This window comes from Aspergillus lucknowensis (genome assembly GCF_044049455.1).
Source record: "Aspergillus lucknowensis strain CBS 449.75 chromosome Unknown BJX67scaffold_7, whole genome shotgun sequence".
NCBI lineage: Eukaryota > Fungi > Ascomycota > Eurotiomycetes > Eurotiales > Aspergillaceae > Aspergillus > Aspergillus lucknowensis.
The window spans coordinates 103,483-127,361 of NW_027263551.1; the positions used below are offsets into that span (position 1 = coordinate 103,483).

A 23,879-nucleotide genomic window follows, 5' to 3' on the forward strand; every position below is an offset into this window, starting at 1 on the left:
ACATTGTTCTTTCGATGACATCGATAGTTGGTGGGTGGTACAATGGCATCTCATATGAGCGATAGGCTATTATGGCTATGTCTTGGTATGCTCACAGGTTGGTCCCTACCTACATTCTAAAATTCACTAATTCGTATAGGCGTCTCTCTCTTCTTCGCCGTGCGCGGAATTGCTGCGGACCTCCACCGAGTGAACGAGTTGACGGAGATCAAGAATGATGATAACGATGACAAAATAATCAGCGAGAGCACGGAAGATGGTTTGTAGCTCTATTCCGTCTATGTGATACTTGAATGATACGGAACCTGATCAGCATTAGCCCTCAAACTCGATACACTTTTGAAACTCTCGAACAGCACAAGCTACGATCTTCGTTCTGCGTATGGAGGACTGACATATCTAGCAAAGCAATAAGCTGACCATCAACAGCGCTCTGCGCATTATTGCCGAACGGTCTGTGAAAGGAGACACGCGAAATTTACTTCTGAAAGATCTCGCCAGCAAGAACCCCGAACGACGGAATAAAGCCCTCGTCGCGATGCACTTCCTGGTATCCAACCGAGCTCGTACGTACTTCGGGAGGAGGGCATCCTATGATTTAGATAACTAACATCCAAACCAGTTTCTCGGACGTCCGTATGTTCTCGATTAAAAGATCCTCCCACCTACACCGCTTTGGTCGATTGTCTTGTCAACTTCCTTGGCGAGCACGTCGAAAAAACATCCGGGACTGTCTCCCCGATATTCCCCCAAACGCGACCCATCGGTGAAAAGAAGGCTCTGAGTACATTGAACATACTTCTTCAAGAGAATACTCCCGCCGCGTTAGAGGCTGGTGTGGTCAGCCGGTGGCTGACCAAATACCCTTTCCCGTGTGCCAATACGGAACCCTCGCGACGACAGGACGTAGTGATACTTATGAAAACTTGGTGGGCCGACGACACAGTAATGAGCTCTATTTTTGCCACTCTATCGTCTCATCCAGACGGCGCTAAGCAGCTGCGGAAGCACGGACTGATGGGTAGCATGTTAGAAGAGAACGACCATGACGAGATTAGCGATGAAAACGATGACGATGACGGGGCAAGCGACGTGTGGATGGTAGACGGCGATGATACTGCTGGCTCCAGTCGGGTTCCTGGGCGGCGGCCTCGAGACCGCAATCCCGAAGAGCAAGCTCTGAGGAGACGAAGAAGAGAAGCGATGGTATTAAGTGACGGAAGACGCCCTATAGGGCATGACGATATCATACAGCTTCCTCTTTCTTAAATGATCTATGACTCCTTGGATGTGCGAAAGCTGGGAAATACTTTTTGTTCAACTGCATTTCAAGACGCTATGATACCCCTGCGACAATGTCTAATGATCTAGTCAAGCTATTATACAAATAAAATACATCTCATAATCCCATCCACGCTGACTTTGCAGCGTGGTCCATCTTCTTCCGGCTATGTTTGAGCATCCCAAGGGCTCTGAGCTCCGATATAGCCCTGTAGAATAAAGCCATAGTCATTCTCTCATCGCAGCTATCGCCCTGTTCGCGTTCAAACACTGCGTGGAACGCCTGCCACAGGTCGTGAAGATTGACCAAGGCGCCAGACTCGAGGTACAGCTGATATAAGATCGACGTCGGAGGCTGCATCGCGGACAGTGTGCCCTCTGTATGATGCAGCGTGTACATCAAATAGTCGGACGGATTCGATAGCGCCCGTTCTATGGCGAATCGCGGCCGTGGGGCGAAGACCCCTCCGATGGGATTCCGCATGTCAAGCAGGAAAGCTTCGTGGAACGGGAGTTCCTGTGGGCGTAGTAAGGTGGTTTCGAAATACGACTCCAATAGTGCATGGGCACGGTCAACTATCTTTGTATATTTGAGACAATCCTCTGGCAGATTTGCTTTGCCTTTGTTGAGCTTGACGCGTTGCTGCACAATAGTGGTTCCGATTACAGAATTTTGATTGTCATATGCACTCCGTAGGGGTTGCGGGCCTTTGTGCGTTTGCAGGAGTGCATTGAGATCCTTTCGTATGTCCCAAAACTCAGGGAGATTCGCCGCAGACTCAGGAATAAGCGACACCAAGCCCTCGAATTTGGAGGAATCGAGTCGTTTAAACACAGCGAGGACGTCTTCAACTAAGGGCGAATGTCGCAGCTCGCCTGACAGTGCACGGATAGACAGCTCGGACATGCTTGCTTTTTTGGGGATGCTGAGGTCTTTAAGGAGTAAGAAGATGAATTTTACGGCTTGAAACATATGATGCATCGACTGCTGCCCAGACTCGATGAGCTGAACTGTTTGCTTCAAGAGGTACCCGCCGTCCTCTAATAGACCACGCACGCGTCGCGTATGCCCTTCTTCCAGCAGTGTCTCACAATATCTATTCCACGTTAACATTTTAGTTATGAATGAAAGAATAGCGGACTTACTCTCTGAAAGATGGCACGTTCCGGATTGCTTCGCAGAGCCGGACCTGCACAAGCTCGTCTGGAATATCCTCCGCAAGGAGGACGGAAAGAGGATTGGAAAAGAAATGGGACATGTAGGCGTACTGGGAAAGGCATTATTAGCCTTGGACGCCTCTTATCGAGGAGGTCGAGGTTACCTTGACTGTTCGACAGAATGACTCTGGAGTCTGGAAATAATCACTTGACTTCTCAAACAAGACGTTCGTTAGATTGCGTCCCAGCCAGAATTTGCCGCTTTCCGCCTGTATTCTCTCATAGATATGATCAACACAGTTACTAGCTTTGTGGAGCTCGAAGAATCTCCCTTTAAGCAACGCAACACTTGATCGCGGGAGCCTTCCCTCAAAGAGCTCAACCGAGGTAGAGATGCCGAATAAGAGGGTTAAGGGGATTCGATCAAGCCATGAACTATAGACACTTAGGTCCCGTGTGATGAAGGCTAGGCATTTAGCTCACCTAAGCAAGAAGAAGAGATCCGTAAGGATCCCTGGATCAAAAGCTTCGCTGTCTCGAAAAGCTAAGACCAGATGTTTGATGCTCTTCTGCGCAACGTATTCACCTAGTACGTCGAGGTCGTATCCGAGAAGTCTCGGGCCCTGTCTTTCTCAGTGGGCATTTTCCAACGACGATCAAGGCCTGCACCTACCTCCCGGCTCGTGAAGAAGCTTTGATACCCATCATTGCCCTCCGTATTTATAATCGCAGTACGAATAATATTCTTGAGTGTTGTCTTGAGATTGGGCGCATCGCCAGATTCTAGCACTATCACACCCCCTTCACCGGTGGAACTTAACTGATCGTTGAGCCGAGAAAGCAGTCTCGCAAGAGAGGAAACATTCGATCCGACGGTAAGAAGCGCTGCGGGTATACAACCCCGGAACCTATGTTCGTCAGAACCTGGATCGTGTGGCTGAAGCTCGGGTTCTTACGTCTCAGGTGAGGTTGTACTCACAAATGACGACACGTTCTCGAGGACTTCGGCATCGACATCATCCAAGATTTCCTGGATACCCTTAGAATGTATGACTGAGCCAATTTATTGTATCCCACACTAACCCGAATCTTCGCTTCCTGTACAGACCATAGCTTTTCGTAGGTTTGGTATCTTAATTGGACGGATAGCTCTGTCTCGCCCTCATCCAAGAGCGGCACGAAAGGGCATGGATTACTGTCAGATCCATTAGGTTCTTGCGCAACCTTCCGCCTCTTTGGAGGTCGCTCTCCGGGAGCTTTCCCTGCATCCGCTGGTCGGTAGATATAAACTCCCTTCGTTCGTTAGCGAACGTCTCAAGGCTTGAACGAGGGGCAGCATGGCATAGTACCTGGGTATTTGAGTAATTCTCCGACGGAATGCCGACATCTGCCTCCATGGCATTCGAGATCATCAGCCCTTTTGCCGGTGAACGAGATTAACAGAGCGCGTTGTCATCGGAGATGAAGATGGAGTGCCTGAAAAGCGCGGCAGATCTCTGAGCTAAACCAGATCGGGGAAATCGCAAGCTTCCAACGAATTTCTTCAAGAAATCCCAACTCTTGCAGCTGTCATCGACTCTCCCGTTGTCTATCGATCGCCCCGGTGTTTTTGACACCTGAATATATCTGAGTCGATGATATAGCTACTCTCACTTCATGCTCCGGCCGGTGGTTCGAGGAGCTCGGTGGTATCAGCATGTGGCCCGCTCCGGTCCATCGAACTCGCTTTCCTCTTTCCCCCGCGCGTTCTCCGCGGTAGCAGCTCGCTCGCTTAATTACGGCGGACCGAAAGACAAGATCACATTCTACGAGCAGGATACTCTGAAAAGCAAGCAGAGACGGAAGATAGACCCCGAGGCCGAAGATAAAGCCGAGAAGGAGGAGGTGGAGCGCGAGCTCTCGCAGCTGGACCGTGAGCTAGAAATCTTGAAGGAAGGCCCGTTTGGGCCTAATAGCCCCTTTATCCAAGGATTACCGGAGAAAGAGAGAGCCATTGCGCTGGAAGCCCTACGAAAGCAGGAAGCCGAAGACGGGGAAGATGGCGAAGATGAAGCTGTCAGCCTCGATCAGGTTTTCGACGAGGAGCTAGATGAAATGCTCAAAGAGGAGTTTGAGGGCCTAGCGAAGGAAGAAGAAAACTGGATGGAGAATAAAAATGACGACTTGCAAGAGCCAGCCGAGCGGCAGCCATACGAAGTTATACTCGCGGACTCAGAACATAGCGCATATGTGGACAGGTTCAACCAATGCTTAAAGCGGGCAGCCCACGATGTCGCTCACGAAAGAACGGCGCAGGAACTATGGAAGTGGTACAGACGGTGCAAACAAGTTATTCCCCGGTTTATCGACTCGATACCCGAACCGGCTTTGGAGTTACTATGGTCCTCTCAGACAAATGGGGTGTCAGAGTCATCACGGGCCGCTCATATCCAAGTTCTTGCGGAAGACGCCGTATCTGTTGGCCGACCCCTTTCCACTTCACAAACTCTTTCTTACATCGACTCTTTACAGCAATCGGGTAAGACCAAATATGCGCTGGATCAGTGGGAGTTGCACCATGCCGGGCTTAGCCAACGGAAGGACGATTTAGAAGCCTACTGGATGCTTGGGGTGAAGCTATTCGCGGTCGAGGGTGACCCGCAGCGAGCCCAAGATATCGCTCTGGCTTTTCTGGCGAATGATAGATCTCGGCAGCCTCGTATCCTTATTCCCGTTATCACCGCATGGGGAAAGCAGCCAGGTAAAGAATCGGAGGTGAAATCATGGGCTCTTTATCTTCAATTGAAGGCGCTGCTTCAGCACGAGATGACCATGGAAGACTATGACCAGATTAGCATTGAGCTTCTTAAAGCTGGAAGGTTGAACCTTGCCATTGCTGTATTCAAGGACATGATGATAACTGGCCAGGACCCGGCAAATGATTCGACAGCGCTGTACAAGGCAGCTCTCGGTTTGGTTGGGAGCCTGCAGACGTCAAGTATATCCGAGCAGGAGGTTAACAAGGTCTCGCTCTCAACACTTACAGTCTTACCTCATCGATTCCAGAACCGATTCTTCTACGCCAGCTGGATGAAGAAGCTCATCGGAATGGGCGAAGTCGATTCGGCCGCCATGGTGATCGAGTTGATGTATGAACGAGGCGTGAAGCCAGACCCAAAGCACCTCAACGGTCTCATCGCCGGTTGGCTTCGTGTTGGGAGTGGCCCCGCGCGGGAAAAGGCCGAACGTTTAGGCTGGGCTATGATCAAGGAGCGGATTGACCGAATCTCCCAAGCTGAATCCAAGGTGGCCTTCCCGCCCCAAGGGCAAGCTTCAGGTGCTCGGATTCCGAAATTCATGCAACGACCAACGCCTCCAGCAAACATAGAGACCTTTTCCATTCTCCTCCTCCATTATGCCCGACGAAGCAACGATGCGGCAATTGAACATCTAGTCAAGTGCCTCACAGATGCCCGGATACAACCAAACTCCTATTTCATGAACCATCTACTCTACGCCGAGCTCCGCAAACAGGATATCAGCGCCTTATGGAACAAGTTCAAAGCCATGTCGTCGTCCGTTCAACCCGACCTCGAAACTTACGCCTGTCTGTGGGACTGCGGTAAACTCCAATACGACCTCAGCCGTACAGCGTCCATCACCGATTTCCCATCCGCACGTGGTCTCTTCGCAGGGATGATATTCTGGTACTCTACTCTTTCCACCCGCGGTAAGTCAACCGCGCAAGAAGAATTCTCGAAGGACCTCTACGACCAAATTATTCGCTGCTTCTGCCTGTCCCGCGACCTCCCAGGGACACTGGTCGCTCTCTCCTCCCTCCGCGCAACCTTTGGCTTCTCACCCGACGAGACAACCGCCAGGTTGATTATCCTGCAAGTCGCTCGACTCGCCTCCGTCCCCTCAGGTACACCCAAACGCCGCCTTCGCCGCCTCTCATCAACCCCAAGAAGCAAAGAAAACATCTCGCACGTTCAGCGCCTCGTGGAGCTCCTTAGCGAGCAGAAGGCCTCGGCTCTCGAATCAAGGGGACTAAACCCCGATTCGCTCGACCCACACGAGAAGGAATCATACCAGCTTGAAATCATGACTGACCTCTTGCGCATTGTCATGACTCGAGCCACCAGCGATCCAAACCCGGATCCGGACCGTGTCGAAAAGCAGATTGTCGCTGTGGCAGAGGAGATGGGCGTGTCTGGGGTTCATCTCGGTCCGAAGTTAGGCGATGTGGAGGCAAGTCTGGTTCTCGCGAGGTAGTTGTCAGAATTGCCATCGAAGGCGAGCTTGGCCGTTAGGTATTGTATATATAAACGGAGTTGGGGCTGGCTTTTGGTGTTTGTACTATAACCAAAACTACACATCTCCCTCACGAGATTGTTAATGAGATTCTATTCCTCTCTGGATCGGCTTGAACGTCCACCCGACAAGGCCTGATAAGCCTACCGGTCAGAATGAATGAAGAAAACGTGTAGAAAACGGTTTCATAAAACATATACGAAAGTAAATGCAACCCGAAGAGAAAGGAGCACACTGGTCTAGAGTCATCCAATGCACCTCATTTCTTCCCCTTCTTCTTCTTCTTTCCCCCACCGGGACTCTTCTGCACCGCCGCGCTCGCAGCAGGTTGATCATCCGCCTCAACAAGTACCGCATCCTCATCACTTTCTGTAACAGTCGGCGCTGGAGGAGCCGAGGCTGCAGCAGGGGCATCGACTTTCTTCGACTCCACAGCCACAGGGGCAGCAGGCTTCGTCGAATCGACGCCCTTCTCAGCATCCAGCTCCTTCATGAACCCCTCTTGGATATTCGCCTTCTTCTTATCCCACCAGGCCTTCTCCTCCTCGAGCTTCTTCTGATGCTTCTCTATCCGCTCCCGGATAAGCGCGTTGTTGACCATTTCGTTCGCGGATTGGAAGATCGTTTGGCCCCATCCCGGGACGTATGCGTTCGCCTACAGAAGAATGATTAGCATCGCGCCCAATCTCCAAAAAAAAATGAGTTGCCGAAAAACAGGGGAAATATCTACCTCCGAAACAACATCCCTCACCTCCTCCTCCATCTCCTTCTCGGCCCGTAAAAACCTCTGCCACAGGTCATCCCCGACGCTCCCGCGTTGCAAAAGGATAGAGAGAGCCTGTTTCTGGCTGCGGAGGGCCATGACGCGCCGAATGTCTTCTGTTGCGCGGCGGAGGAGCGCAGCCTTCAGGACCGACTCGGGGACTTTCTTCTCCTTCTCCTTCTCCTTCTCCTTCTCTTTTGACGAGCCTGAGGGCTCAAGATGTAACAGGGAGAAGTAAATATCTCGTTGGATGTGCGGCGGGAACCATGGTTCGAGCGAGGTAGCTTTTCCTGTTGGGGATTCTTGTTAGATGTGTCCCTGGGGATATGGGGGTGAATTGGGGAAGCGCACTGGCTTTGCGTTTGCGGTAGAGGGAGGAGAATGTTGCGAGGGAGCCGATTAGAACGCTTAAGTAGGCGAACGGGACGGCCAGTGTTATCCAGTCTACCATCCTGGATGTGTGTGTGTGTGGAGGGCGGAATTGGGGACTGAGCTGATGAAGGAAGGGAGCGGGTTTTGTTTGGTCAAGTTAGCCGTTCATAGGGTATTTTGCTTGTTGCAAGCTCCGGAGTATATCAGACCGAACGAGAGAGTCTTAATATATAAGGTGTCTGCATGGGAACTAAAAAGTGAACTGGAATTGCTGGAGACGGAGATGAACAATGCAGACGATCTCCAAAGGCCACTCTGGTGTCTTGGCGTCTGCCGAGTCTTGGCAGCGTCACATGCCCACCCCAGGTTTCGTCGACTACATCTTCAAGAGTATGCAGACTATGCAGAAGAACCTCAGATAATCTGGTGATCTATTTAATCGATTTCAATGGTACATAGGCCTCCATGCAAAGAGAGTAGCGCAACACCAAGAACAACCCTTGAACAACGAAAGAAAGAGAATCGACGAAAGAAAATCAAGTCCGCCATTGATCTCATTACACAAATATGTTCGCTGCCGCCAAATTTCAGAACCAAAGTGGGTGAAGGTTAAAACGGGGAGAAGGAGATAGGTAAGGTATGGTCGATTGAGAGTATGTGTGGCTGAGGGGGGAGGAATTTACATCTAATACAGCGGGCCAAGCTGCTCCTTCGTCTTTTGGCTGATCGGCCCAATCTCTTGCACGGCTTGCATGTCCTCGAGGACGTCATTGAACGCGTTCTGAATCCCAGCGGCGACCTTGCTGCGGTTCCACTCACTGCGCGTGCGCCAGAGGAAGTCCATCAATGCGGTATTGATCTGTTCCAACTGCTCGACCGAGCAACCACTCGTGCGCTGGGTCATCTCCTTATGCAAGTCTCGCACGTAGTCAAGATCGATGATCAATTTAGGCGTCTCATTCTCATTTTCGGGCAGGGACTGTAGGCCCGTGGTGGGTTGCCTCGAAGTGCTATCGAAGAGAGGTACAGGCGGTTGCGATCTCGGCTGGGATTGACTAGCAAGATCTGGACGCGTAGGTGCGGAATCACGCGGCTGGGGAGGGGACGGTTGGCTGCTGTCGCCTTGTTGTGTATCAGGGAGATGTTCTTCTTGCGATACACGGTCTGGATACTGAGTGAGATCCGGGAAATCGTGCCTCGGGCCATGAACCACAATGGGACTCTGAGTGTAGGGTTGCGGAACGGAAGACTGGTCGGACGACTTCTTGTCTGACGTCGTCTGCGTGGTGGAAGCTTCATTGGTGTAATCTCCGGGTTGCGATCCAGGGGCCATCGGGGTCATTGGTCCTTTCTGTGAGAAGCTAGAGAGTCCCGATTCCCGTCTCACCTGCTGAGAAGGCGCGGTCATGGAGTAGGCTGGCTTAGGCTGCGCAGAGGGCCCGAACGAGCTTACTTGCGTCTCTCTCCCAGCAGACTGATCGGAATTGGTCATGTAGAGATCCCCATCGCCGTCGGGCTGGGACTCATGGGGCCCATTGCTTGGATGTAGGTCGTTCAGATCCGAGCCACCACCGCGATGGTACCCATTGGTCATGAAGCTCACCATTGACCTTCGCGTGGGTGTCAACGGCCGGTCGGGAACTTGGGAACCATTCTCAGGGAACGAAGCGCCGAGTACCACGGGACCACTAGACGGCTCTGAGTCGGTATTCCCATGAGGAACTCTAATGGCTGTGCGGGTTGTAATGTCATCCTCCTCCTGCGCCTTCCTCGCCTTCTCCAAGGCCGCCCTTTCCCGCTCTAGTTCCCGGAGATAAACATTCTCGCACTCAGCCACTAAGGCCGGCTCCGCTTGTTCAATAGTCGCAATATCCACCTCGACGTTGGAGAGAAGTTCATTTGCCCGTAGCAAACGCTCCTGGTCATTAAGCTGTCGCGAATCCCTCGCTAACCGCTTAATGTCCGCCAAAAAGTCCTTCGGTCGCTTGTAGTATCCATTCGAAAGGCGCTTCTCTATCGTCACGATCTCCATATTGTAGAAGAACTTCCCAGACACCGTCTCCCGGAGACCGGGAACGCCATGTTTGTCATATGCCTTCTCAAACGGCCGGAACGTTGTTCGCTGTTCAATCGGCAAATCGCTCGTGACAACGTTCGGATCTTCCTCTTCCCACAAGTACCGAATCTGAGACTCGTCAATCACACCCGTCCTGAACCGTTTGTACTTCTTGATCTGGTCCATGATAGGCTGAATGCGGATCTTCAACAGATTCAGCGTCTGATAATCCTTTTTCTTTTGGGCTTTGAGCTGCTCTTTCGAGAGGGGAGTCTTCTCCTTTGGTGGTGGTGGCGGCGCAACTTCCAACTCCTCGAGCTGTCTCTTCTTCCGATTGTCGGGATCGGGGAGGTGCGTCGGCGAAGCTTTGATCAGATCAATGACTTTGGCAAAATACTCGTGCCGCGCCTCATGAGCTGGCGACTGGAGCTCAAAGATATTTCTCCTCGAGTAGCCGAATAGATTCCTCACCAGTCCCGTATCCATATCATCACTACCGGCCTCCAGGATACCAAGCAGCAGCACAGGATCGGTAGGGGGCACCGACCGGAGAAGCCCGAGGAACGTTGAAATTACAGACTGGCCAACAGTATCAAGCCAATTCTGTAAGCCAGGGATGTAAATGACACTCGGCTTGTGGCGTTTCACTTCCGCGAAAAGCTGGATGACAGCCGCTTCGGGCGACCTAGTTGAATCGCTCAAAAGTGTCGGAAGATCAAATGACTGAACATGGAGACCCTCAAAGTGGTGCAACAGGGCGCTTGCTAGGTACTGCTGTCCCATCCCCAGGCAACCACGTAGTAGCAATCTAGGCCTGAACACCCGCGATCTTTCGAATTCCTGCTGCATCTGCTCTCGCTGGAAGCCCACTGACGAGCCTTCCGGTTCTTCGAACTGTGCCTCCTCAAGAGCGGTGAGCCTCTTGCGCTGCGGAAGAATTTCTGATAGAATGCTCTTGAGTTCAAGGAGCGGCTGACGTAGTAATGGCTCGACAGGTTTCGGTAACTGCGAAGCACCAGACGATGTCGACCTCTCGGAGGAGGGAACCATCTTCTTAATCGCCAGCATAAAGTCTTTGGGTGTGACCTCAATGGTCTTAGGATCGATGCGAAGCTTCTTATCGGATTTGTAGATTTGGGGGTACCTCCTTTGCACCGCGTTCAGCGCGGCTTCGGTGCAAAGCGCTCGCAAATCAGCACCTCCGTAACCCTTTGTGATCTCTGCAAGCTCATCCTTGATAGGCCCTGGCAGTGCTGGGTTCCAGCCTTTAGTGTGAATATCAAGGATAGCACGACGACCTTCAGTGTTGGGAAGAGGAAAGTAGAACTCTCGGTCAAAGCGGCCAGGGCGGCGCAGAGCAGGGTCAATAGAGTCTGGGCGGTTTGTTGCGCCAATGACAATGACTTGACCACGACCGTCCATGCCGTCCATCAATGCTAACAGGGTGGAGACGATCGACGCATGGATCTGTTCCTGCTTGCTTGACCTGACAGGGGCCAATCCTGAATAACGTTAGCTATTATTCGCAGTTCATAGATTAGAATCCGTGGCTTACCATCAATCTCATCAAAGAAGATAATGCTAGGCTGGGTTTTGCGAGCCTCCTCAAAAAGCAGACGAAGTTGCCGTTCAGCTTCTCCAACCCACTTGCTGAGAGCATCGGCTCCCTTTCTCATGTAAAACGTGACCTTACGGCCTTCGGAACTGACACTGTTTGCCAATGCCCTTGCCAGTAGCGTCTTACCCGTACCAGGAGGCCCATGGAAGAGAACGCCACGGGGAGGTACAATATGAAATCGCTGAAAGATCTCGGGGTACAGAAGCGGGAGCGATACCATCTCCTTTAACTGATCAATGTGGCCCTGCAAACCCCCTACACTGTCAAAGTTGACACTCATATCGACACCAAGTGGGTCGGCATCAGCCAAGGCTTGCTTATCTTTGACTCGACCAAGGTTCGCTGGTGTCCCAGAGAGACCCTGCGCTGCGTCTGCGCTGTGTGTTTGAGCTTGAGGGGGCAAGACGCCAGAAAGAGGCCCGCCAGCAGGCCCTGATATTGACCCTTTGGGGTGCTGCATGACTTCGTCGTCGCTACTATCGCTATCAACACCCCCAGTCGCAGCAGGTGCTCCAGGGGGTCCCAGGATTGCCGACGGCCCGCCGCCTCCAAATGGTCCGTAAGTTGGGAACAATGTGCGCTGCCAGGTGTTGCCGCCTCCGCCACGGCCGCGACGCGAAGGAGACTCATTAACTTCGTTCTCAGCCTCCTCTATCGGTAGAACCAAGTCGGGGCGGATAATGCGATAGTCTACGTCCTTCCGGCTGCGTCGGGGCTTCTCGTAGACTATTTCTTCGCGTACCCGTCGACGAGGACGGCCACCACGCAGATCCTCAAGCTCTTCAGCCAGCTCTTCAGCGATATCAGCAGCTTCAGATTGCCCACGCGACCTGGAAGCCCTTTTGCGGAGGCCCGCGCGTCGACCGGTCGAACTCTCATAGTCTTCATCACGGGCTTGGCTGGCTTTTCTGGGGGAACCTTGGGACTTTCCAGACTGCGATAGTTCATCCTCCTCGTCGTTAGATTCTTCTTCTTCTTCGGGCTCGAAGTCACTCTCGTCGTCTTTCCGTTGCGAAGAATTTGGCTTCTTGCGACTGGAGCGACGAAGGTGTGTGCCCTCTTCCTCCGGCTGTGCGGCGTCCTCTTCCGCATTCTGGCTGCGGTTCGGCCTACTTCTCCGCCGAGTAGTTGGGCCTTCATCCTCATCATCATCATCATCCTCCTCCTCCTCCTCCTCCTTCGCGTCTCCATTCTCAGACTCCGGTACGAAGCCATCATCCTCTGCGCCTGCATCTTGCACGCCGTCTTCTTGGAAAGAATTTGGAGCATCGCTTTCTAGAACCTCCAGTTGCGAAGCCTTGATATCAGTCAACGTTTCTTCGACAACTTCCATATCCTCCATTTTGGTGTCAGCCTCCGGCGCGCGTTTTGAACTCCGGGATGAACGACGACCCCGCTCTACCTCCGGGCTATGAGTTCCCCTCTCGACCGTCTGCATATGGCGACCCGAATTCGTCAGTGCGTAAATATCTTCCGACGGGTCGCGAGTGCGCCGAGTCGTCCGCCTCGTCCCGGAGGTCAAACTGCTCAGCGCGTTGCCGACTTTCAGTTTTACCACTGTACTCTTGCGCTTCCTGGGTGGGGAGGGAACTTCGTCTTCATCTTCGTCCGCGTCCTCGATGCTGCTCGAATCGCCCTCGTTGTAGACTGGCCGGTTCGTGGCTGCTCTTCGTGCAACTACGCCTCGTGCGGTTCTCGGGGCGTTTAGATCGACTTCCTCATCGGAGGCTTCAAACGAGAGCTCATCAAGTCCGCTTATGTCGTCTTCATCGGATATAATATCGTCGTCGGAGTCGCGACGAACACGTTTCTTCGTGGGTCGGGCCTTCTGCTTCGACTTTGCCTTTGACCTCGAACGTCGGCTGGAACGGACCGGGTGGTCGCTGTAGTCGTCGTCGTCTGAGTCGGACTTGTTGGCGATCTCCTCGATCGAGCGTTTCGCGCGAGCCATGTTGCCAGAAGCTTCTTGAGAGCCGGAAGTGAAGTTTGTTAATTCAAGGAATCGAACGTAGGAATAATAGAGAAGATACAAGGAGGACAGCGCAGCTCACGAGGAAATAAGGAAACCACAGACTTACCAGCAGAGGCGACTTGAAGTCTCGATCAATGATCCTTCAGGCGCAGCACTTCAGTAATGAGACTCTATACATCGACAAGTACCCAACCTCAGCACATAAAATAACAAGTTTAGTAACGCGAGTGCAATCGAGTCCGTATCGTATCGCTCAAACAGAGGCGCCGACTGTGTACAGACAATGGGTTTCGCAGGGGCGACGAGCGAAGCCGAACGAGCGACGTCAAACAAATCTAGTATCCACACCACGGTGACCAAAACGAACGCAAACCCGATTCACAAGGCTCGAGGGAAACGAAAAGAATAGGAAAAAAACGCGTCGAGCAGGTGGTTCTGTCCCAGGCAGCGGAGACAAGGTAGCAAGCAACGAAGCTGAGAGTCGCTCGATCGGGGGTCAGTCGCAGAGGAAAATCAAAACGCAGCGAAAGAAAACATGGACGCCTACCTCTTCCACAAGGACACGAGCAGTGAAACCACTCCGCCCAGTTCAAGCAAATAAGAAGTCGATGAAAGATCAGGGCATGAGAGAAACATTCACTCACAACCCTTTGTCTCAATCTCTCGCTTTCGCTCTGTCTGCCTTCGGGGTTGGGCTGCCGAGCCACAAGCTCCTGCCACAAATTGAGCCACAGCTAGCACCCCATTAGGCCTAGCGCAAGCGGCAACGGGCAGTTGGTGCCTGACTCTCCAGGCCGCCACTGGTAATTCTTCTCCACCCGCCTCCAAAGAACCAAATCAAACTCCGTCAGTCGCGGACTCGATCCATCACCCCAAAACAGGCCACATCAAACCACCCCGTAAACACCACAACTCCATCCCCTCCAACTTCGTAGAAACCCTCAAACAACTCTCGAAATAAGTTTCGACTCATTTCTCGCAGTTTAGCCGGCAAGTCCTGCCCCGTTCAGGGCGTTCCGGGTGGGCTGAAAAACGGAGTAATGAAGAGTGAAAAGGACAACAAACAAGCAGCTTTTTTTTTTCTGCTGCTCCTGTCTGGTCTCGAAGCTTATCGGCCTTTGGCTCCTCCCCGCCTGTTCTCCTTCGCCTCAACCCCATTCTTGATTTGGGCTGGAGCCGCCGGAGCTTGATATCATGTGATGGATTAGTCATGCCGTACAACCATGGCCTACAACCACCCACGCCAGGTAGAACCTTTTACTTATCTGTATAAACCCAGACATTATTCCATTCAATCCCTCGAAATCCAACTTAAGGGAAAAAACAACACCTTCAAAATGCCTTCCCGGACATCACTTCTTCCCTTCCGTCTTCGTCTTTCCCGGCCTCTCACAACCACGCCAACCCGGCGAAATACCGGGGTACCACCACACCCACCACCCCAGCAACCAGGCGGCTACAAAGAGGGAGTAAGCAACCCTAAAAGTTCGTCGAGGAGTGGAAAAGTGTTAACAGGCTCAGATGTCCCGCTACAAGGTCTTCGCTAGCCCCTTCGCAAAAGTCTTCCTGGGGGCTGTTTTCACCTACCAGGTCATCTACTGGACCTGGGTAAAGCTTGAGATGGAGGAGACGAAGGAAGGGAGGAATCGTACGTTTATTTTCTTTTCTTCTTTCTCGAAGTTGTTGTTCCCCGTGTGGGTTGAGTCGGGTGAGTCGTTTGGCTAACGCTATCCCCTAGAAGAGGTTGCGGCGCTCGAGAGGGAAGCAAGAGAGCTAACAGGGAAGAAATAGATTTCTTCGCTCTCCTTTTCCCGTTTATCAAGTGTAAAATAGCCGTGTCTGTATCTACTATTTGATGATTATACCCCTTGAACCGTTGCTGTTAGTTACCCATGTATTCATTAGCTCGTTACTTGATCGTCCTATATATTTTTGATGCTAAATGCGCTGAATGGGATATATACACAAACCATAACAAAAATGCTTAATCGCGCCGATGGGACCAACTTCGGAATGTGTTCGCTTCATGCGTGACTTTCTCCGGCCACGAGTATCTTCCAGCGGTGCTGTGGGGGTATTCCATTGAGATTGGAGTTTGAGTTCGCGGCTTCTTTTCTACCGCTGCCATCCCAGATTCAGTACTGTGAGCTGTCTCTTGCGTCAAATGAGCAGTGCGCAGTTTCCGCTTTCGTTGATTGGCCTGTTGGAATTGAGATGTGCCTTGAAGGCCGAGGCCTCCATGTGGTGTAGATGACAAAGGCTCTTCAGACGACTCCCTGTCCACGACCATATCATCTTCGCGGACATTCATATGCCCCGAGTGGCTGCTGCACACAGATTCAACATCACTGTGATCATCTAATATAAGCTTGCCGTCGGCTTGCATGTCTCGTGGACCATGAGCTATCTCCTCTAGATCTTGACCCTTGGTCACACGGTCTAAAGGGAAGAACCAGTCTTCAATGCGCTCGCCCTTCTTGAAATGTTCAGTATCGATGTGATCAAAACGTTGATTCCATGCGACAAGGCCGTCTTCCTGAAGATGGATGATGTCTCGACAGAACCCGCACCAGAACTGGGCCTCACCACTCCAGCCTAGACGGTTTTTGCAAACCGATGCCTGTATTTCCTTGTCGTCGACTTGATGCCCGTCCTTCAAGTGCTGGGTGTAAGCTTCCCGTCGGATAAACGTAAGCGCACACAGAACACCTTGTTGCGCGGGATCAGGTAGTGTACACTGCCAGCTTTGGATACCAAAATGCTGTGATTGTTCATGTCGTTTCCAGTCTGCTTTGCTACCAAAAGTCTTGTCGCATTTGTGAAATGTGCAGCCATAAGGTCGCTCGTGCCGTTTCTTGTGCTTTCTATAAGTAGCATTAGGTATACGCGTGGTTAACGTTCGCTATCGACTTACTTCATCTCACAGCGCAGACGCGTTTGTTTTGGGCAAAACTCACATTGAATCCAGCCTGGCTTGTCCGAGCCGGCACCGGTACTATTCTGCCAGCCGCCATTGTCTGGCCCCGAGCTCTCTGAGAGCAGTCCTGAGGCTGCGAATAGGATTTTTTGAAGAAGCTCTCGGTTCCGATCCGATAGCTCGCCCCCTTGCTCTTTCATGTCGTCGTCTCCGAGCTGGCCCCTCCTACGCTGGTGGTTGTTGATCATTTTCGTCATAGCATTTATCACACTCACCGCCGCTTCAGAGATCATGTCGTCCATTTTATCGTTTCTATTGTTGACTAGCTGAGAAGGATTGCACATTTTCTGCTCCAATGCTGGCTCAAAATCGAGTGTCTCCAGCGCTGACAGCTCTGCAGTCTGTGGCGGAAAGTGCTCAACCCCGTGCATTTCGTGCTCTTCATCTAGTCTCTTGATAGACTCTAGCGTCAACATGTTGGAAGACTGGAAAGCTGTGTGGACCGGAGCGATCGGGTCTTGAATCTCTTGATCAAGATCCTGCGCTAAATTTTCCGGCTCTATGATCTGCTGCGTCTGGCAAGGTGTTGCCCCGTCTGATAGAGTGTCGGTAAAGGTAGGCGCCATATCATGAGGCTTTACGCAGTTCTCGTACCAGTCATGCGACCTAGGCCAGTCAGTGTTTTCAATAGCTGCCCCGGGGGAGCGCCTCAGCTTACTTTCTTAGTAATGCATCCATATCCTCGTTATTATGCATCCGGGCGAGGTGTTGGCGGAAATTATCTAAACGAGGCCATTTCTTATTGCTTCGAGGGCAATTGTGTCCAAAGCACATGTATAGAACCTTCGGTCCGCGCTCCGGTTCTTTCTTATGGACGCACTTTTTATGCCGCGCAAGATCGTTGATGGTACCAAATCCTTCCTTCCGAGTACAATTCGGTTCGTCGCACTTGAATAATTTCTTATGCCTAGCTTCATGCTTCCTGCGCCGATTAGCCCCGAAACACCTGTCACGTAATCCCAAGGGGCTGGACCAGGATATACCTTTTATCGGACGGGCATTTCCCCGTCCATGTACAATTGGGGTATTCACATTTGATCGCTTCGTGACATAGTAAGGGCGGCGATTCTGGGTGATCCGCAACGTCCATAGAATCGCCGTTATGGGTCGAGCTGATGTCCAATGGCAGGACCTTCTCGTCCTGTTCGTAATCCTGTGGACCAAGATTCGGACTGCAAGCAGAGTCTACAACATACGACGCGGCAATGGAGCGTGTAGTCCAGCTACGAGTGCTATATCCAGAGTCGGACGCATGGATGCCGTTGTACTGGCTTCCATTCTCGGAAGCTGTACTATACTGGTCGGTGGAACACCGACGGTCGAATCCGCCCGTTTGATGAGGCCTACCCATGGGCCTTGTGACAAAAGATACGTTGGCAGGCAGGCCAGTTACCTGTAGCGGATTCCATGAGTCCTGGTTGCTCATGAATCGCGCAGACTGGTAATGGGAATAGTCGAGAGGCTGCGGGGTCGGCGACGCAGACTGTTTGGGAGGTGGCAGGTACTGATTGACCGGGGGATGGTTGTAAAAAGGCCCAAACTGAAACCCGAGAAACGATGCCGGATCGCCTGGCGTTGGGTCGGAGGAGGGGGGGCCGCTGGGTGAGAGTTCGGCTTGTGATGGCGTTGGGGTGATACCTTGGAGGACATCGCTGGTGCCATCCCAGGCAAAGTGAGGCCCCTATAAAAAATTAGTATACCAGAACCAGGCGTTGCCCCGTTTCTTTGCTACCATCCCAGTGAAAGATGGGGTAATTCTAAGGGGAGACACGGCGGCTACCTACGCTCATTGTGGCCGTCAGTACAACGACCAGGGCAAACAGGAATTGCTTAAAGCAGGGATTCCATGCACTGGGTCTGTGCTATCGGCAGGAAACAGGCAGAGAACGCGACCGGAGGGGGGAACCGCAGCCAAAGAGTCGGTAAAACCGGGGCGGAGGGTGTCATATAGAGGGACTCGACGCTGAGGGTTGATGCTGTTGCACGACACGGGCAACTCCTTTAAACACGGTGGTGACAGGAGGTCAACTAAAAATTATTACTCGACTACTGTCTGTTGGGCCTAGCTTGCAACAATAGTGGTGTGCCCAGGAAAAGAAAGGTTGAAGAATGGAGAGTAAGAGTAAGAGCGATGGGGAGCGAGGGAAAAAGCAACGGGCAGGCGAAGGAGGAGGAAAACCCGAATGCATTGACTTCTCAAAGACGAGGGAGGAAGACTTCACATTCCAGGACCCCACGCAGTAACGTGTCAGGGACTCGACATGACGAAAGGAGAGCAGCAGAGGATGAGATCGGATGAGAATCGGCCGAGCTAGTGCGGCGGCGTGACTGGACTGCAGCTTCAAAAGTGAGGCATCCGCGGCCTTTGAAAAAAATTCTCATTCGTCGCTCTCGGTCGTCGCGCAAGACTCCCCAGAGGATGGCTCCCTTCCTTGCCCTGGGGACCAAGTTTCCAAGATGTTTCTGTCGTCCAAACTCTGTCGGCTTCGGGATGGCAGAGAGAGCGTGGCTGTGCCTGTAAGGAGGGCTTCACTCGACTGACAGGCCCACCGGACCCGATCTTTCATTTTAGACGTCGATCGCTAACCTTTCATCAGGCCGGTCCGTTCCTTGGAAATGACGAAGCCACCAAAAGGAAGAAGCATGGGTGGTCGATCCCACAAAGCCACATTCGCGGGAGGCTAAATATCTCGAACGGAGGAAGAATGCATTCGTAAATCATAGCATCAATTTCACATAACCTCTTCCATACTTGAAGGTTGTGCGAGACGAACGGATATATAAAAACGCCGATCCATCTAGACAACAATGGTGAAAGTGATACTGAGTGTGTGGCTAATAGTCTGGGAATAAACAGGCCTCCAGAAAGCAAATCCAAGCCAAATCGAAACACACCCCACGATCTGTCAAATGTGCCGCTTGGGTATCACAAAACAAAATAGCTGGGAAAACTCAGTCGGTTGAGACATCAATTCATTGGCCTTGGCCTTGGAACCCCCCTGGATTGTATCCCATCTCCGACGCCATTGGTCCGTGGTAGGAATAGTGGTTCTCTGCGCCGCTGGACACGTACACCGCATTCTGTGGATCGTACTGCATCTCCGTGGGGGACATGGAGAAATTGTTATATTCCGGCAGCATCCTCAGTTCTTGATTGGAAATCCTTGGTCGAGGCCCGGCGTTGAACGGCGGAGGGTAGCTGACCGAATTCGAATTCTGATGCATGCCCATCAGCTGTGGCTGTTCGACACCCACCTCAGACGGTCCAGGCATCTCTCCAGTATGCGTCGCATAAGGCGAGACGCTCTCAAAATTATTCAGCGGGTTCGGCGTTGCGCTTTCCATGGGCAGAGACGTGGCAGGAATATACGCCGCATTTGTGTCGAAGGATAACGCATGCGACTCGGACCCTCCCGCATGGCTGCTAGGATACTGGGCGTGCGTGTAATTCAACGACGGGCCGAGGCCGTCAGCCACTCCGTTCAAGCTCGGGTTAAAATCGCTGGCTTCCTGCGCGATCAACATTTGCCCGGAAACAGTATCCGTATTCTCAGCTGCGCGAGCACCGTTGTTGCGCGGGAACTCTCTTTCTCCCACGAGACCAAGTATTGGAATCGCCATTTGCTCCATGTGTTTGGCTAAGTGTGCGGTAAGCTTCTTCCAGTTGGTACAGACGTTGCCGCAGAATCGGCATGGCTCCTCTCTGGGATTTTTCGTCGTCTCATGACGGCAACTTTCCACAAGGTCCCACAGCAACTTAACCTCTCGCTCACGGTTTATCTCTTCCTGTATTTCAGGGGTTATCAGGCCACTTGGACCCCTCCCCGCAGTTCCCCTATTCCTTGACTTCTTGACTTTCGGTTCCTGCGCCTTATGTTCTCGGACAAGGTGTTGTACGAAGTTATCTTTGCGATAACATTTATGGCGGCAATCCGAGAAGGAGCATTCCCACCATTCGAGCTGCCGGTGCCGCTCGCTCTCGTGTCGGACCCAGTCGGCTTTTCGCTTGAAGGACTTCGGATCAGTGCAGTTGGGGAAAGTGCAGGTGAATGGCTGAACGTCTTCGTAGATATGTTTGGTCCAATCCGAGGGCTTCTGGAATTTCTTTACATGGAAGCAGACAGTGCATTCAAACTCTGCCGGCAATAAATTCACCTGTGATGGTGGATAGGGGACGCCTGGTGGAAATTGCGCCGTGGCGATGGTGGTCTCTCCAAGAGCCTCGGGGCTTTCTTCTGTGTCTCCCCGTCCGGGAATCTGAAATTGTGTGTGCGCGTCTGCATCTTGAGCGGAAGCACGAGGAGGCAGAAGCTTAGCCTGACCTCCTTGGGCGAAGCAAAATTTACCGGCTTTGCATTTCCCATGCGTTACATCGCGCGCATGTGCTTGCTTGATATCGACCAGTCTCCTGTACCGACGAACCTGCTCATGCGAGAAGCGATCAACCAAGGCGGGCGCAAGGCGCGGGTTAAGCTGGATAATCTGTTTCCGAAAACCTTCGAAGGTCGGTAGCGGTAAATCCCGCGGAATGGGAAATTCCATGACCAGGCCTTTCTCATCGCTGTCCTCACCGCCATCATCTTCGGCAGCATCAGGCTCAGGCTCAGGCTCAGGCCCAGTCCGTTGCGCCGCTTCATTTTCTGTAGTTTGAGAGGAATAACTAATGTTGGGCACCGGAGGCCCACCATGGCTTGTCATGAGCTCAAACAGGCCTGGGCCTGGCGCCCTAGGAACCTCGCTTCGGCTTCTTCCACGAGCCTTAAATGAGGCCCAGGGATTGTTTGTCGTCGAGCTGGGAGACACGACACTTAGCGTATCCCCGCCGCCAACAGCTGCCACTCCCCTCGTCATAGCCATGAACGCACCACCGGTGCTATAGCTAGGAGATTTAGGAGAGAGGGCAAGACTCAATTTCCGGTGCGGAAAGCTGTCTTTGCTCTGAGGAGCCGGCCTGCTGTCTGCGCAATGGGCAGCGCCTTCCGAACCAGGGCGAGTAGTGGAGAGATCGGTCCTTTGACGAGAACGCTTCAACAGGTTGCTTTGCTTCCTGGGTAGATATTTGAGAAGACTGCCTCGTCTCTCGTGCTTCTTTTCCTTTCCATTGAGACTCAGCATCTGGAAGGATTTGATACTGTTTGCGTCAATCTCCCTCGTGCCCCACGTCGCGACGCGGGAGATCTCGTCCATCTCCAAAGCACGTCTCTGGTATTCGATCATGGCCTGGGTCGAACTGACTGGCTGATTCTGCGTTGTTGTGGGTGTTGAGTCGGTCTCAGCGTCGCGCCATGGGCGGGTCCCAAGAAACTGATGTGGAAGTGGTTCGCCAGTCTCCGCGTTCTGAGGTTCGGGAGGAGTAATCTCTGAAGCGTCCTGGGTCCATCTTTCTTCATTCACGCTGACGGGGGCCGATGATTCGGTCCCGTCATCGCTAATGTCGCTGTCCTCCCGGAGTACCAGTCCTGGCCCAGGAACGTTGGATGCACTGTCGGGAGCGTTCAGATTGAAATAATCTTGTTGGTGCAGGGAAGGGTCTCCAGTACTTTTGGCTCGCGGTCTATCGCAGTGGCGATTGGTACGGCCTCGGTGGGAAGGCAGATATTCATCGCCCGCTTCACCATCACTGTGTGCCTCGCTTACGGCCTCAGACCACGAGAATATATCGGCGTTTCTTTCTTCCAGCTTTCGCTGGGAGTCCATCTCATTTGGGCTGGGGATATACGCATCTGCTCGCGCATTGGGCGCCAGACCAGACTGACCGGTTACCCCATCGGGGATCCAAGCTCCGTTGGGCGCCCGAGAGATGGGACGGCGCTCTGCCTCAGAGCCATCCTCTTCCGATGCATTGGACATGACCCCCGGGGAAAGATGCCCAGAAGACTGGCTCGGCCGGCGGCTCATTGGGAAATTATCCCTGACAGGTGAATCACCTCGAGAATAACTCTCCACCTTGACAATTGGACTTATTGCCGTCGCCGATTCAGGGGCTATATGAGGGCCCAGTGAGTTGCCTAACGGTGTTGTTATCAACCGTGGTACGGCAGGATGATGTCCGGACCGGGTGGACTTGTGACTCCCGATGCTATTTGTGTCCGAGGATGGGCTCGGGTTGTTGGTGAGGTTTGGGGTAAGGAGCTGAGAAGGGTCCATGGTCGTTTGAGGGGACGACAGGTTAGAGCCGAGTTGATTAGGCGCGGAGGTCTGTATGTTCTGAGCTGGGGTAATTCCGGCTGGCCACATGTTTGGTACCATGAGATCGGCTGGCGACGTATGGCCGCTTATATCGCTCGTCCAATCGTCACTGGGACTGAGAAACTCAGAATAGGATGTTCCATAGCCGCCATTGTGTCCCGGGGTAGAAGCACTGTTGGCCGTGTAGTCGAGCGGGGATATAGATACATTCCGTGTGCTACCCCGGTCTTCGTCGTTTACAGGCGTCAATCTGATCCCGGAAGAATGGAAAGCAGCTTCTTCGGGGTCGACCGCTCCTGTCGAAAGGTAAAGGTTCGAGAGTTCGGGGTCGAAGTCCTTGTCGGTGGTCGGGTCGCTTTGGACGAACTGAGGAGGTGAAACCGCCGACATCTTCTGCGTAGGGGCGCTGCAGGGCTGGGTAATGACGAGGAGAAAGGTAGTTTTGCTTCACTTCTTCACCAGCAGGCTCTCAGGCTCTTGATCTAACCAAGTACTGTCACTAAGACCCAATCAGAAGGGTGAAGAGTGACATGTCTAGAACAGCGGGGGTGCGATCGGGTGCTGCGACAGGAAACGAGATGGGGGTAGCGGATCGGGGTTATGTATGGGAAGGAAATCGTCGAAGGTGCCCGATCTCCGATGGAGGTCAAGGTCATTCAGATCTGCTTCCAGGAAAAATTCGAATGTACAGGAGACAATGGAGTGATCTTGTCCAATGGGCAGTGACGTAGAGTGGCGAAGGGAAGGAGAAAAAGCAAGACAGTATGGCAGCGAGAGATAGATAGGAAGGGGGGGAGAGGGGAGGCTGTCGTGAGTGAGACAAGGCGGAACGCACGGGAGAAGAAACCAAGGCTGAGCCGGAGAGGCAGAGATGGGAGATGGGAGATGACAGGTGGGAAGAGGAGGCTCTGAGCAGCGGTAGGGCGGAAAGGACAAGAGGAGGGAGGGGAATGGGAACGCCAGAGGTGGGGGAAAAGAGACTGAAAAAGAAAACATGGAGACCGAAAGCTGCCTTGTGGGGACAGAATACTCATCGCGACGACACTGACAGCTCGAGCCGGCGCCAAACTAGAGGCTGAGAATCGACAGCGGCCATTGCCCAACAGCGCCAAACACCCTCCAGCCGCGAGTTCATCAGAATCCCTCCCTCTTGGGTCTCGAGATATCTCCCCATGGAACCCCAGGATCTGGTGCTTGACG

The 23,879-nt window shown here is 52.6% G+C and overlaps 8 protein-coding genes across 8 annotated transcripts; 3 read left to right on the forward strand and 5 right to left on the reverse strand.

Annotated features, from left to right (window-relative positions):
• The first annotated feature begins 24 nt into the window (after positions 1-24).
• On the forward strand, positions 25-1,348 carry BJX67DRAFT_346101 (uncharacterized protein). The gene is made up of 5 exons (XM_071028401.1): positions 25-85; positions 140-259; positions 320-380; positions 430-566; positions 623-1,348. Exons 1-5 carry the CDS (start codon positions 43-45, stop codon positions 1,267-1,269), a joined length of 1,008 nt encoding a protein of 335 aa, XP_070888933.1. The 5' UTR covers positions 25-42; the 3' UTR covers positions 1,270-1,348.
• Positions 1,335-3,881, reverse strand: BJX67DRAFT_300869 (putative origin recognition complex subunit 3). Its single transcript, XM_071026979.1, has 8 exons — positions 3,789-3,881; positions 3,523-3,732; positions 3,396-3,469; positions 3,113-3,347; positions 2,923-3,062; positions 2,604-2,874; positions 2,428-2,549; positions 1,335-2,378 (listed from the first exon to the last, which is right to left on the reverse strand). Exons 1-8 carry the CDS (start codon positions 3,849-3,851, stop codon positions 1,400-1,402), a joined length of 2,094 nt encoding a protein of 697 aa, XP_070888934.1. The 5' UTR covers positions 3,852-3,881; the 3' UTR covers positions 1,335-1,399.
• A 114-nt stretch (positions 3,882-3,995) lies between these two features.
• BJX67DRAFT_346116 (pentatricopeptide repeat protein) lies at positions 3,996-6,820 on the forward strand. The gene has a single exon (XM_071028402.1). It carries the CDS (start codon positions 4,096-4,098, stop codon positions 6,691-6,693), a length of 2,598 nt encoding a protein of 865 aa, XP_070888935.1. The 5' UTR covers positions 3,996-4,095; the 3' UTR covers positions 6,694-6,820.
• Positions 6,821-8,142, reverse strand: BJX67DRAFT_346117 (Sec63 complex subunit SEC66). Its single transcript, XM_071028403.1, has 3 exons — positions 7,847-8,142; positions 7,463-7,785; positions 6,821-7,387 (listed from the first exon to the last, which is right to left on the reverse strand). Exons 1-3 carry the CDS (start codon positions 7,944-7,946, stop codon positions 6,992-6,994), a joined length of 819 nt encoding a protein of 272 aa, XP_070888936.1. The 5' UTR covers positions 7,947-8,142; the 3' UTR covers positions 6,821-6,991.
• A 125-nt stretch (positions 8,143-8,267) lies between these two features.
• Positions 8,268-11,500, reverse strand: BJX67DRAFT_346118 (chromatin segregase YTA7). The gene has a single exon (XM_071028404.1). The coding sequence runs from the start codon at positions 11,352-11,354 to the stop codon at positions 8,553-8,555; it is 2,802 nt and encodes a 933-aa protein (XP_070888937.1). The 5' UTR covers positions 11,355-11,500; the 3' UTR covers positions 8,268-8,552.
• Positions 11,501-14,850: 3,350 nt separating this feature from the next.
• On the forward strand, positions 14,851-15,304 carry BJX67DRAFT_378514 (uncharacterized protein; the record flags this gene model as incomplete). The annotated part of the gene is made up of 3 exons (XM_071032357.1): positions 14,851-14,982; positions 15,035-15,161; positions 15,252-15,304. 3 exons carry the CDS (start codon positions 14,851-14,853, stop codon positions 15,302-15,304), a joined length of 312 nt encoding a protein of 103 aa, XP_070888938.1.
• Positions 15,305-15,356: 52 nt separating this feature from the next.
• BJX67DRAFT_301312 (putative C2H2 finger domain protein) lies at positions 15,357-18,450 on the reverse strand. Its single transcript, XM_071026982.1, has 5 exons — positions 18,275-18,450; positions 17,474-18,171; positions 17,149-17,412; positions 16,428-17,096; positions 15,357-16,377 (listed from the first exon to the last, which is right to left on the reverse strand). The coding sequence occupies exons 1-5, from the start codon at positions 18,278-18,280 to the stop codon at positions 15,498-15,500; spliced, it is 2,517 nt and encodes an 838-aa protein (XP_070888939.1). The 5' UTR covers positions 18,281-18,450; the 3' UTR covers positions 15,357-15,497.
• A 518-nt stretch (positions 18,451-18,968) lies between these two features.
• On the reverse strand, positions 18,969-23,717 carry BJX67DRAFT_301323 (putative C2H2 finger domain protein). The gene is made up of 2 exons (XM_071026983.1): positions 23,515-23,717; positions 18,969-23,161 (listed from the first exon to the last, which is right to left on the reverse strand). The coding sequence occupies exon 2, from the start codon at positions 23,067-23,069 to the stop codon at positions 19,464-19,466; it is 3,606 nt and encodes a 1,201-aa protein (XP_070888940.1). The 5' UTR covers positions 23,070-23,161; positions 23,515-23,717; the 3' UTR covers positions 18,969-19,463.
• Positions 23,718-23,879: the final 162 nt, after the last annotated feature.

Coding starts and splice junctions, on each gene's coding strand:
- BJX67DRAFT_346101 (XM_071028401.1), top strand. CDS start 43: ATGGCATCTCATATGAGCGATAGGCTATTATGGCTATGTCTTG. Junction 260..319: donor CAGCGAGAGCACGGAAGATG/GTTTGTAGCTCT, acceptor GATCAGCATTAG/CCCTCAAACTCGATACACTT. Junction 567..622: donor CCTGGTATCCAACCGAGCTC/GTACGTACTTCG, acceptor CATCCAAACCAG/TTTCTCGGACGTCCGTATGT.
- BJX67DRAFT_300869 (XM_071026979.1), bottom strand. CDS start 3,851: ATGATCTCGAATGCCATGGAGGCAGATGTCGGCATTCCGTCGGAGAAT. Junction 3,733..3,788: donor AGAATTACTCAAATACCCAG/GTACTATGCCAT, acceptor TAACGAACGAAG/GGAGTTTATATCTACCGACC. Junction 2,550..2,603: donor CATTCTGTCGAACAGTCAAG/GTAACCTCGACC, acceptor TGCCTTTCCCAG/TACGCCTACATGTCCCATTT.
- BJX67DRAFT_346116 (XM_071028402.1), top strand. CDS start 4,096: ATGCTCCGGCCGGTGGTTCGAGGAGCTCGGTGGTATCAGCATGTGGCC.
- BJX67DRAFT_346117 (XM_071028403.1), bottom strand. CDS start 7,946: ATGGTAGACTGGATAACACTGGCCGTCCCGTTCGCCTACTTAAGCGTT. Junction 7,786..7,846: donor CTACCGCAAACGCAAAGCCA/GTGCGCTTCCCC, acceptor AATCCCCAACAG/GAAAAGCTACCTCGCTCGAA. Junction 7,388..7,462: donor TGAGGGATGTTGTTTCGGAG/GTAGATATTTCC, acceptor ATTCTTCTGTAG/GCGAACGCATACGTCCCGGG.
- BJX67DRAFT_346118 (XM_071028404.1), bottom strand. CDS start 11,354: ATGGACGGCATGGACGGTCGTGGTCAAGTCATTGTCATTGGCGCAACA.
- BJX67DRAFT_301312 (XM_071026982.1), bottom strand. Junction 17,097..17,148: donor ATGGATGCATTACTAAGAAA/GTAAGCTGAGGC, acceptor TGACTGGCCTAG/GTCGCATGACTGGTACGAGA. Junction 16,378..16,427: donor CGTCTGCGCTGTGAGATGAA/GTAAGTCGATAG, acceptor TGCTACTTATAG/AAAGCACAAGAAACGGCACG.
- BJX67DRAFT_301323 (XM_071026983.1), bottom strand. CDS start 23,069: ATGTCGGCGGTTTCACCTCCTCAGTTCGTCCAAAGCGACCCGACCACC.